Here is an 11,104-nt window from a genome sequence, read left to right on the forward strand (position 1 = left end):
GCCATCTATTTTGTGAAGTGCACCAGTCCCTGCTGCAGCAAAGCACCCCCTCAACATGATGCTGTCACCCCCGTGCTTCACGGTTGGGATGGTTTTCTTCGGCTTGCAAGCCTCCCCCTTTTTCCTCCAAACGTAACAATGGTCGTTTGTTCAAACAGTTCTATTTTTGTTTCATCAGACCAGAGGACATTTCTCCAAGAAGTGTATCTTTGTCACCATGTGTAGTTGGTGTAAACCGTAGTCTGGCTTTTTTCATGGCGGTTTTGGAGCAGTGACTTCTTCCTTGCTGAACTCCTTTCATGTTATGTCAATATAGGACTCGTTTTACTGTGGATATAGATGCTTTTGCACCTGTTTCCTCCAGCATCTTCACAAGGTCTTTTGCTGCTGTTCTGGGATTTATTTGCACTTTTCACACCAGAGTACGTTCATCTCTTGGACATCTCTTGGACAGAACGCATCTCCTTCCTGAGCGGTATGACAGCTGCGTGGTCCCATGGTGTTTATACTTGCGTACTATTGTTTGTACAGATGAACGTGGTACCTTCAGGCGTTTGGAAATTGCTCCCAAGGATGAACCAGACTTGTGGAGGTCTACAATTTTTTTTTCCTGAGGTCTTGGCTGATTTCTTTTGATTTTCCCATGATGTCAAGCAAAGATGCGCTGAGTTTGAAGGTAGGCCTTGAAATACATCCACAGGTACACCTCCAATTGACTCAAATGATGTCAATTAGCCTATCAGAAGCTTCCAAAGCCCTAACAATTTTTCGCAATTTTCCAAGCTGTTTAAAGGCACAGTCAACTTGTTGTATGTACACTTCTGACCCACTGAAATTGTGATACAGTGAAATAATCTGTTTGTAAACAATTGTTGGAAAAAGAACTTGTCATGCACGAAGTAGATGTCCTAACCGACTTGCCAAAGCTAGTTTGTTAACAAGAAATTTGTGGAGTGGTTTAAAAACGAGTTTTAATGACTCAACCTAAGTGTATGTAAACCTCCGACTTCAACTGTATGTCTAAAGCTATGACCATGTGTAAAATCCTTCAATACGTTGTAGATCCATCCTTCAAATCATTTTAGATCCATTTAGATGTTTCATATTGTACTCAGGAAAACCACTTGCAGACAGACTTTGACAACGAAGTGTGTGTGAGAGAGAGGTTAGAGCTGGATGCTGTTGACACAGTGAATGATGAGCCAGCTTGTTTAGAATAGGACTTTCCTGCATGGCTGTTGCATACTCTGAGCCTTATGCCGATTGGGAGATTGGATATCACAGATGTCAGTGCGTTCAAGACAACTGGGAACTTGTGGGGGGAAAAACTAGCTCTGACAGGGAAAATTTGTTTTGAACTGTCATCCAACTCGGAATTCCAAGTCGGGAACCCGACCTCTTTCTAGAACTGACCTTAAGATCACTGACGTCATGATTTGACCTTGTTCCCAGTTGTCTTGAACACACCATTAGAAACTAGTGTTTTGCATGCCTCTTCCTAAGATGGCTGACGTATAACTATGAACACTATGGTCCTTACTACGATGGATAACAGACCTCGGTGTACTCATACACTGATATTGTTATAGATCACCATGTGAGATTCTCAATTCCATATTCCTCGTGTCCTCTCTCTCCGCGCCTCCTCAAAATCCATTGGATGAGAAAGCCAGAGGTCCCTCCACTCTGACCTTCTACAATGGGTTTTGTTACGGAGTACTCAAGGAGTATGACATTTACATTCCCCCTCAGTACTGTGGCAGTTTCTCCTGACCAGGAAAAGATTCTGGGCCCTAGTTGTCCAGAGGGCTATACTACAATGCAGGCTCAAGGAGTTAACCTGCTAACTTGCCTAAATATTCTGAAATAACAAAAATAAGCTTGAAATGGGCATTGTCTACTTAACTCGACAACCAAAAATGCATATCTAAGTTTAGTTTTCTTTATGAATGATACAATAGTTATTTCTGGTTTTATCAAAGTTAGTTGGCTTTGATCCTACTTTGTATTATACCCCTCTGGTCAAACCACATGTTCAGGAACCACTCCTGGCCCTAGGCAGATCATATGGTACTATACTGTAGTGTAGTTACTAGCTAGCATACTAAATGCCTCCTTTTGAGACAAATACACTAACACCATCTGCGGATGCCAATGTTTTCTGTTGAAATGATTGAAGCCAAATTCATGTGTACTCTTTGGAAGAAAGTTCTTGGAGTAATATTTAAATGTTCTGTCAGTCAGTGTCCAAACATCCTCCTGTCTTTACTTTTATTTGGTCGTAATTATTCTGTTATCATTTGCTATTATTTTGTTTTCCCCACAGATTCATGCATGATACAGTGCCTTGCAAAAGTATTCAGACCCCTTCGATTTCATCACATTGTGTTACAAAGTGTACTTAAAATACATTAGTCTTTTTTTGGGGGGGGGGTCAACAATCTACACAATCTGTCAGTGTAAAATATTTTATAATAAATACTTTGATAAAATATTAACAATAAAATGTGACAATCCAAGTGTCCTGAATACTTTTGCAATGCACTGTATATGGACTTGTGTTGTTTTGTTGGACCATGGCCATCATATATCGGAGAAAAGTATGCAAAACAACTGGTTTATTTAATAGAAGTACTTTACTTTTATTGGTAATATTATTAGCATCTTACTTCATGACTATGAGTGTCACATCAGCTTTTCATATCAAACCGTACATTGTTCTTTTACACATTAAATGAAAGGGTGGTTCTATGCTGTGATTGATTACACATCCAATACAACTGTATTGTTCATGTTACAGTGAACATTTGTCCTCTGATTGCTCAACTCCCTCAGATAGCACACATCTCATACACACACACACAGTTGCAGTGTTTCTACGTAGAGAGCATGTAGTGGGGTTAGGGCCTTGCTCAAGGGCCCAACAGTAGGGAATTGTATTCAGGATCTGAACGCCGCAGCCCTCCAGATAGCTAGGCTACCTACTGGCCCTTTTCTTTTTTTACAATGCAGTGCTTTACATGTGCTGTAGTTATCACATAATACAGTATAAACACATTCATGTCAACATTTTATAGACATTACAATAACACATTGTTTACAACTTCCCCATACATGTCACTTTATTTATTTTGTCTTGACTCATTGGTCTCACAATACAAAAATGCTGCCACATGCTTGTTACAGGTATAATAAGTAAACTAGGTATAATAAGGAAAGATCCTTACACCATTTTGTTGATGCTGAAATATATACAGTGGGTTAGACTCTCTACTGTTTGGATGTCTAACATGGAAGACTGACTTTGAGATTTTCTCAGATGTTAATGTTTCACTTGGCCTCATACTTGATGTTGAAGGCCACGGGTCCCCCGATGTTGAATCCAAGGTAGAAAGAAACTGGTCCAGGATTCCGAATGCTGGCCATTTGATCTGGGAAAATCTTGATTCTGTTGTCTGCAACGTTCAGGAATACTTCATACTGTTCGACCTCCCCCCTGAGCCTAAGTAGACAATTCTTGATTGCTTCAAGTTCCCATATCTTTCCACTGCTCCACATTTGACCCAGTGTTATGTTCTTCTGCTTTGGGGAAAGGTTATTCTTGATCACAATGTCCACTCTTGATTTGTGGACCAGTCTGCTTAAACCCTGACCCTTTCCGAGTAGGAACAATGGAACAAGGTACCTGAAGCGAAAGTACTTACTGAGGCCCCTCTCAAAGGATCCTCTCAGGAGATCAACTGTTTGTTTATAGGGAAAGTCATGGGTGGCCCCACCCTCAGGCCAAAACAACATCAGAGCCAAGAGATGAAATTCAGTGGGTTGGTCAATCTGTTGTTCCCTGACATATTTCTTTAGCATGTCTTGTAAGTTTTGTAGAGGGATGGTTCTCGTTTGACGTCTTACTCCCTTTTGGTTCAGGATGATGTTGACAAGAATGTAGTTTTGAGTAGCTTGGGCATCTGACCTTTTTTCACCATTGATTTTTCTGTAGTGCTGTTCCATCCACAGCAGCTCAGGATTAAGGTTATTTTGATGAAGACAGGAGAGCAGTCCAGGAAAGCTGGTTGGCATCATTCCAGTGTATTTCTGGTAGCAACTGATAACATCCTCATGGAAGTACCCTGGTTCCTCTCTTCCTATTTTGGGCTTTGAGTAGTTCAGGTACTTTTCAAAGAACTCATACCTTTTCTTCACTCCGTCTTTGAGTTGTGAAATGAGAGGCATATACTCATTTAGTTTTCCTCCGGGAAACTCATCAACTACGTATGGAGTTTGCTTTTTCCCTGTGAGAATGTCTTTCCACCTATTATCACACTTTGTGAGTGCCTCAAAAAGATAGTTAGCCACTTGTAGATAGCCAAAGCTTCCCCTGATATTGAAACTCTTTGATTCTAGTTCCGCTTCTTTTTCTACAGCCTTCTCCTCTTCTTTGAAAGCGATTATAGCCTTTCCTGCTATTTCCAAAATCTCAAAAGCAGGTGGACATGGTATGTGATCTTTTTTGTTCCTCAAACTGCTCTTGTGAACTTGCCCAAGAGTATCTGCGATGAAGGAATTGTTGGGAGCCCTCTCTTTAGCCTTTAAAGCCCAATATTCAGCTTTTTCGTAGTCATTTATTTCAATGTAGTAGAGGCGTGCTAGAGCTTGAGTGAAAAAAGGATTTGTCCCAGACTTATCCACTGCTTCTTTCAAAATGTGTTCACACATGTCTAATCCTTCATTCTCCTTTATATCTTGAATCAGTTTAGAAAAGAGATCCTGTGTTTCCTCTTCTGCATTCTGCTGTTTGTCCACTCCTTTTGCTTCTGTGATTTCCCTCTTAGTTAGCATGTCTTTGATGACAGGCACCAAATGTTGCGGCACCTCTGCCTTACAAAAGTACTTCAAGAAGTTTCTTGTTGTGCCACCCCTGGTCACACGGAACTTAGCCAGTAACTTAACACACTGATCAGCAATCATTGGATGCTTCATCTGGACACGTTTATCGTCTTCCTCTTGTCCAGAGAACGTGACTATGAGGTCATTGAAAGGGTGCATTCCACTCTCAAAGTCTTGAGACCTTGCATCAGGGAAATCTGCACATTCAGACTCTAGAAGGTAGGATCCAGGGACGTAGAAATTTAGCAATGCTAAAAATGGAAGGAGCAGGTTTCGGGGCTTCAACAAATGTTTATTTACACAAGACTTAACACTATTCTGGATGTATGTTTCACTGAAATTTCCACACATTATGTTGAAACCATGGAACTGGGTATGCTGGTGTGCATAGCGCTTACGGATCTCATCTAGCTTCTTGCTGAATTTGTCTTTCTCTTCTTTAGAGAGCTGTCTTCTGAGGATCACTGAAGTTCTGATTGTTGGATCGTCCTGTTCAGCAATAAAAGACTTCCGCACACAGTTTAACATGATGAGTACAGGAACTTTCGACGTAATCTTTCTCTCTGCAACTTCTCTCATCAGGCAATCCGCCATGTTCTCGTCCTCAAGCAGGAGGAGCACAGTGTTTTGTGAATCTCCTGCCTTGAAAAGGTTTATTACTTGGACGGCGATATCGGTGCTGTTTGCCCCCTTTGATTCTTTTAAGACTGCACACCTATGCTTTTTCCTCAGGTCCCAGAGAACCTGCATGGCTAGGGTGGATCCCCCACTGCTTGGGTGGTGCAAAAGCTTGACAATGGTAGTGCTGCGAGGACTTTTTCGCTTACTTTGAATCTGCTTTTTTAAGTAACTGTATCCATCCCTCTTTATGAAGGTTGAACCCACAGCTGCTTCTCGTTCAGCCAGGTAGAAGTTCAGCCATTGAGGTGGCGCTCCCTTGTAAAAGTTGACCTCTGCCCTGGCTGCATCTGTTTGGTTGATTGTGTCGCCTTCAAACTCATTCTCACACAAGACATCCAAAAGTGACAAGGAGTCACATTGGTATGGAATTTTACCACCATAGGCATTAGGCAGGGTTGGTGTTCTATCGGTTGCCATGAGGATGTTTGTTCATCCCAGCTTAAAATGTAGATGCCTGTTTTTCTTCTATGCCAGTTTTGTGTAGTTTGTAGATTCGGAGGGGTGTAATAAAAGTGAATGCGGATAGATCCTGTAGAGAAGAGAAGGATTGCATTTTTTTATTACGCTATCCAGCTATTCAAGTGCCCATTAGTAAGTACTTAATATTGCATTCATCTATGCTGAAATGTCTGACATCATATACATTGATAATGAAAATTAAGATTTTGTTAGAAATGTATTAGATGTTTCATTAAAACTGTTGAGTTTTCATTCAAGATACTCAAAATGGTCTTAGCTAGCTTGGCTTCAGTTTTCAATGCAAATAGTAGGAAAGAATAGGAACATAGCCCAACAGTTTAATAGTACATACAGATATGTACTATCTGAACTGATTTAGATACATGACCAGTATAAAGAACTACTGTTTATTACATTTGTCCTTCATCTGCACAGTATAACTGATACAGTTGCTGACACATTGAGTACTACTAATTAACCCTTTACACTCAAATGAGAGCAAAATGGCAGATTTGGTTACTGATAAGCACTAAATTGGAAGGCGGGCTGAACTGTAACATACTATACAAGTTTTGGGTCTCCGCTTTACAATTATTAATGGGATATAATTGACAGACGTTTTATGGAGGAGCACCCCAGCAACAAGAAGATGCCCCTATTCTTCCAGACATTTGGGTTACTTTTGCACATTTGGTGTCTGAGTGAGAGGAATGCTGTAAATCAATAGAATGCAATGTGTTCTGAAAGATTAATTGAGAGGTTGTGCCATACCCCTTGTTCAAGTAAAAGGTAAAAAGTATACCGCTTGTTAGATTTTTGAAGTGGAAAAATCAATCCCGTTTATATAAAGCGATCTATAACAATGCATAACTCTAAGAGGCCTTTACATTTACATGTTAGTCATTTAGCAGACGCTCTTATCCAGAGCGACTTACAGTAGTGATTGCATAAATGTTCATACTGGTCCCCCATGGGAAACGCTTTAGGCTAGAAACAAGCTGTAAATAAGAAAGATTGGATTTTAATGCATATAAATTTTAACATGAAATGAAAGAGGCAATCCTTCGATGCACTTACCACTATCTATATTTTGGTTTGTCTCCATGACATTCAGAAGCTGAGTTCTGACCTTTAATTCAAGAACACTTCCCAAAGTTTTAATAAAAAGTATTCTAATCGGTGACTCGCTATCAATTGAGCTAATCACTTTCTGAGAAATATGTTTTAACTAAATTGGTACTTGATGGTTCATATAAGGGTTGTTCCAGCAATTCAGTGCCTTTTGAGAAGTGTAACTTCGTATAAAAGAGAACTTGATTTCACCTAATTGTAACATTCTGTCATAAAGAGCACATGTTCAATTTAATTAAAAATCATGTTTTCCCATGTCAAGAGGTTAAATAAATTATTATAGTAAGTGCCTATTGTGCTAAATAAAGTAAGAGTTGATGTAACAGGGTTGACCTTAACTGGGTTTTTGATTTTAATCTTAAACCAGCCATGAATCCCAGTGTGACGGGGAATGGAAGCTTGTGTCAACAGGAAGGGGCAATTGAATGGAAGCTTCACCAAAAAATGTACATTGTTGGAACATTTCTAGCGTGTCTATCTATGGGTAACAGGGTTGATATGTTATGCTCGCGCTGCTCAGTTTTGGAATTGTTTTAAGGTCATAACAAGGATCATTTAGCTATTTGATGTTGAATTTTAAGACCCCTTAAAGTATAAAAAAACATTTAGGAAAAAATTATTTGATGGGCCTTACTGCATGTAGCCCATGTAAACACATTGAATAACAGATTCACTACATGGAACAACACAGTCCCCAACAAATATCTAAAGGAAGTTTGTTCTGATGTGTCTCTCCTATATCTGAGAAATATAAGAAAGATCAGGATTTTTTTTTAACCCCATATTTGCCAAAGCAACAAAATAACTAGGGCTTCACAATGATGGTGAAAACTTGGGAGAATCTTGGGGTTAAGTAAAATCCTCCTAGAAGTCAGAGGGTGGAAAGAGGAACATGTCAAAATGCAGAATTTTACCAAGTGTTTATACATAGGGGGAAAAAAATATTTTTAGAGCAATTCATTTAATATAACTGGCCCCATTTTTTGTCAAAGGGATGCAAAAGGCACTTTTTTCATGAAATTACACATAAATTAGGCTACAATATAATAGCATATTTGTTAGCTGAATAAAATTTGTGAAAATAGTCTAGACATTATTGTCCCTATACTTATTATCATGAAATAGCCAAAAGATGTGGAGGAAAAATGTATTGTCTGGAGGGACAGCCTTGAATTGTATATATTGTCTCACATAATCATTGTTTTTTGTATGTAGGTACTGGGTAGAGATATGAGGGGGAGACGGTCATGACCCCCTCAGACCTTTTGGCAGAATGCCCAGAATATGTTCTATAAATTAAGATAGGACACGGTGCCAGTCACATGCAGGAACCAACCCTATGAACCATGCCTATGTAGCTTGTCTGTGTAAGCAGGATAGAAGAGAATTAACGGGACTGCCCCGGCAGAGCTCACTTCAGACCGGTACTTTATGCATCCAAGTTTGACTGTGACCTCTCCAGCTTGCTGATAATAAAGAATGATTCATTTTAATATTGACATCGAGTGAGCCTGTGTAGAATTTCCATGACAATGTCATGAGTCATGTTACACTACAGAGTATTGCAGGAAATTAGATTGAAAACAATACTTTTTGCCTAATACATAAGATCGTATTTTATTACTTAGCTAGTCATATTGACCATCGAATAAGCTTTCAACTGATGCCCAACTGACCCAGATTGGGATTTGTAAAGGACCTGCTTTTGGGTTGCTTGTGTGATGTCTGTGTTCCAAACAAAAAACTACAAGTGTGCTTGCTTTACTTCCTCAACGGCACAGCTAGGAGAGAACCTAACAGTTGAAGGCTGTTTCCATGAGTCATAAAAGTTTATTGAAATTACTAGGGTTAAGTGGGTTGAAATCTTCCGAGAAGTCACAGAAGGACATGTCAAAATGCAGAATTTTTTAATTTTACCAAGTGTTTATACATAAAAAACAGGGCCTGTGCACACTTATGAGAGGTGAGTGGCCACTTGGAGACAGCAGTTCTCTCACTCTAACCCTTGCATTGTTTTGTTCTTATGTTGCACCTACTACAGATTATGCATCAATATTCTTATGTTACTGAATGTATCCAGAGTATGTCCAGATTTCGTTATCAACAAATGCTATGAAAAGTTCAGTAAATGTGAACTGCACAGTCAAAAGTGTAAAGTTTGGATTCAGGTGATCTGTTGTGTCCTCACCTTTGTTCTGATAATTTCCCCATAATCCCCAGTGTTCCCTTTCAATTGTTACCATGGTTTTGCATACAGGATGTCCTGTGGTGGCCAACTTGTTAGAGCTGTTGATGAGTCATTGATAATAATCTGAACATTGTATTGCTATTACATTAAGATATAACAGGGGAACATGGCTACATTCAATCAAATTCACAAGTTCATTTAAAACTTGAAACATTTTCTAATGGTTGCTGTTTTGATGGATTTGTAAAGGATCGTGTGACACTACTTTCATTTCCTTCCAGTAATTGCTGTGTTGTTTGTCGTTCCATCATATATTATCATATATCATACATCATATAAATTTGTTCTTAACTGACTTGCCTAGTTAAATAAAGGTAAAATAAAAAAATATGAATAATTTAACAATTAAAGGGACAACCTGCAGTTTGAACAACTGCTGAGGGATGGGACTGGAGAAATGTAGCTAGACATGAGTCTACAACTGAGCACATAGATAAGCGGTCCGACAGGTTATTGCGCAAGACGCAACGCTATATTCCTTTCCATTATTCAGGATATTTAGAATGACAACAAAATGTTCTTTACAGCAGGGTTGTAGCTACTTGTTATCTTTTTGGCTTGTTTGTTTTTTCCATTAGTTTTTTTGGTTTCTTGTGTTTTCTTTTTCACATGGACTTTTTTTTTTGTATTAACTTTTTTAACAAGGAGTTTTAATATGACTTTGGTGGAGCATGGCCGGACGAACCATGTCTTAGGGCCCAGGCAAGGAACATTTTAAAGGCCTGCCTCTTGCCATTCGAGAGAAAATGTTGCAGTTTTCAAGCTAATTTCCTGCCATTCTACACTTTTTGTTATGGGGCAGAGAAATGTTTTTAAATATTTTATATTCTTGCTATCTGGCCGCGAACCCCGGCCGTACCTCCTGGGGGTCCGCGGACCTCACTTTTGAGAACCCATGATCTAAGGACTGTATTTTTGTGGGGGGGGGGGGTGGCTATGTGAAATGTTTAGGAAGCTTTCTTATATATATATATCTCCCCAGGGACTACAGTTGAAAACTAGCCAGCTGACAAAATCTGACACATTTACAGAAAAGTTTGTTGATGTGCATTGTCCATCTCAAATAAATAAATACATTGATTCCTTTAGAAATTTGGCCCTGTCCATATAGGCCAATTTGCTCAAGTGTAAAGTTAATCAATCATCTTATAATTCTGCATGTTGTTGACTAACTTCAATGAGTACATTTGATATTCCCTACCAAGATAAAATATACAATGGAAAATAGACATTACTCTTACCTTTGTCTGTTTGAAGAAGGTTCTATATTTTTGTGGGAATCACGGCCGAGTCTGAAAAGAAACAAATATCACATTTACACTTCAGAGAATCAATTACTTTAATCTGAAATCAGGTTCATTTGAAAGTACAACCTTTGTATTGTATACATTAAATGGTTTCTAATCGTAGGTTGCAAAATGATTACCTGTCTTGGTTCTTGTAATGCAATGGCTGACCCTGGATGATGTGTCCTTTTTATAGTCAAATTTGAGTTGAGCCACCCACATTCAAAGCGGTTCAGGTTGATGTTTTCTTCCCCTGTGTAGTTAGTCTCTATGCATCAGTCTGTGCCAGGTTCCCAAGGGAAACTGGATGAACTGGACAGATTAGATACCAGTGATGATTACGATGTCATTGTTAACTTCAGTTACATTTCACTGTAAATGAAAATAAGTTGGGGGACCTCCCGAGTGGCGCAGCGGT

The 11,104-nt window shown here is 39.2% G+C and overlaps 1 protein-coding gene across 2 annotated transcripts; it reads right to left on the reverse strand.

Annotated features, from left to right (window-relative positions):
- Positions 1-2,617: 2,617 nt before the first annotated feature.
- On the reverse strand, positions 2,618-11,104 carry LOC115194561 (sterile alpha motif domain-containing protein 9). Of its 2 annotated transcripts, XM_029754350.1 has the most exons (3): positions 10,827-11,104; positions 10,642-10,692; positions 2,618-6,091 (listed from the first exon to the last, which is right to left on the reverse strand). In XM_029754350.1, exon 3 carries the CDS (start codon positions 5,977-5,979, stop codon positions 3,331-3,333), a length of 2,649 nt encoding a protein of 882 aa, XP_029610210.1. In that variant the 5' UTR covers positions 5,980-6,091; positions 10,642-10,692; positions 10,827-11,104; the 3' UTR covers positions 2,618-3,330. The 2 variants fall into 2 exon arrangements, with proteins under 2 accessions (XP_029610210.1, XP_029610212.1); XM_029754352.1 differs by lacking the exon at positions 10,827-11,104 and having other exon boundaries at positions 10,642-10,779.

The sequence above is a fragment of the Salmo trutta genome, chromosome 5 (assembly GCF_901001165.1).
Source record: "Salmo trutta chromosome 5, fSalTru1.1, whole genome shotgun sequence".
NCBI classification, from domain to species: domain Eukaryota; kingdom Metazoa; phylum Chordata; class Actinopteri; order Salmoniformes; family Salmonidae; genus Salmo; species Salmo trutta.

Excerpts from the sequence above, each read along its gene's own strand:
- LOC115194561 (XM_029754350.1), bottom strand. The coding sequence starts at position 5,979 with ATGGCAACCGATAGAACACCAACCCTGCCTAATGCCTATGGTGGTAAA.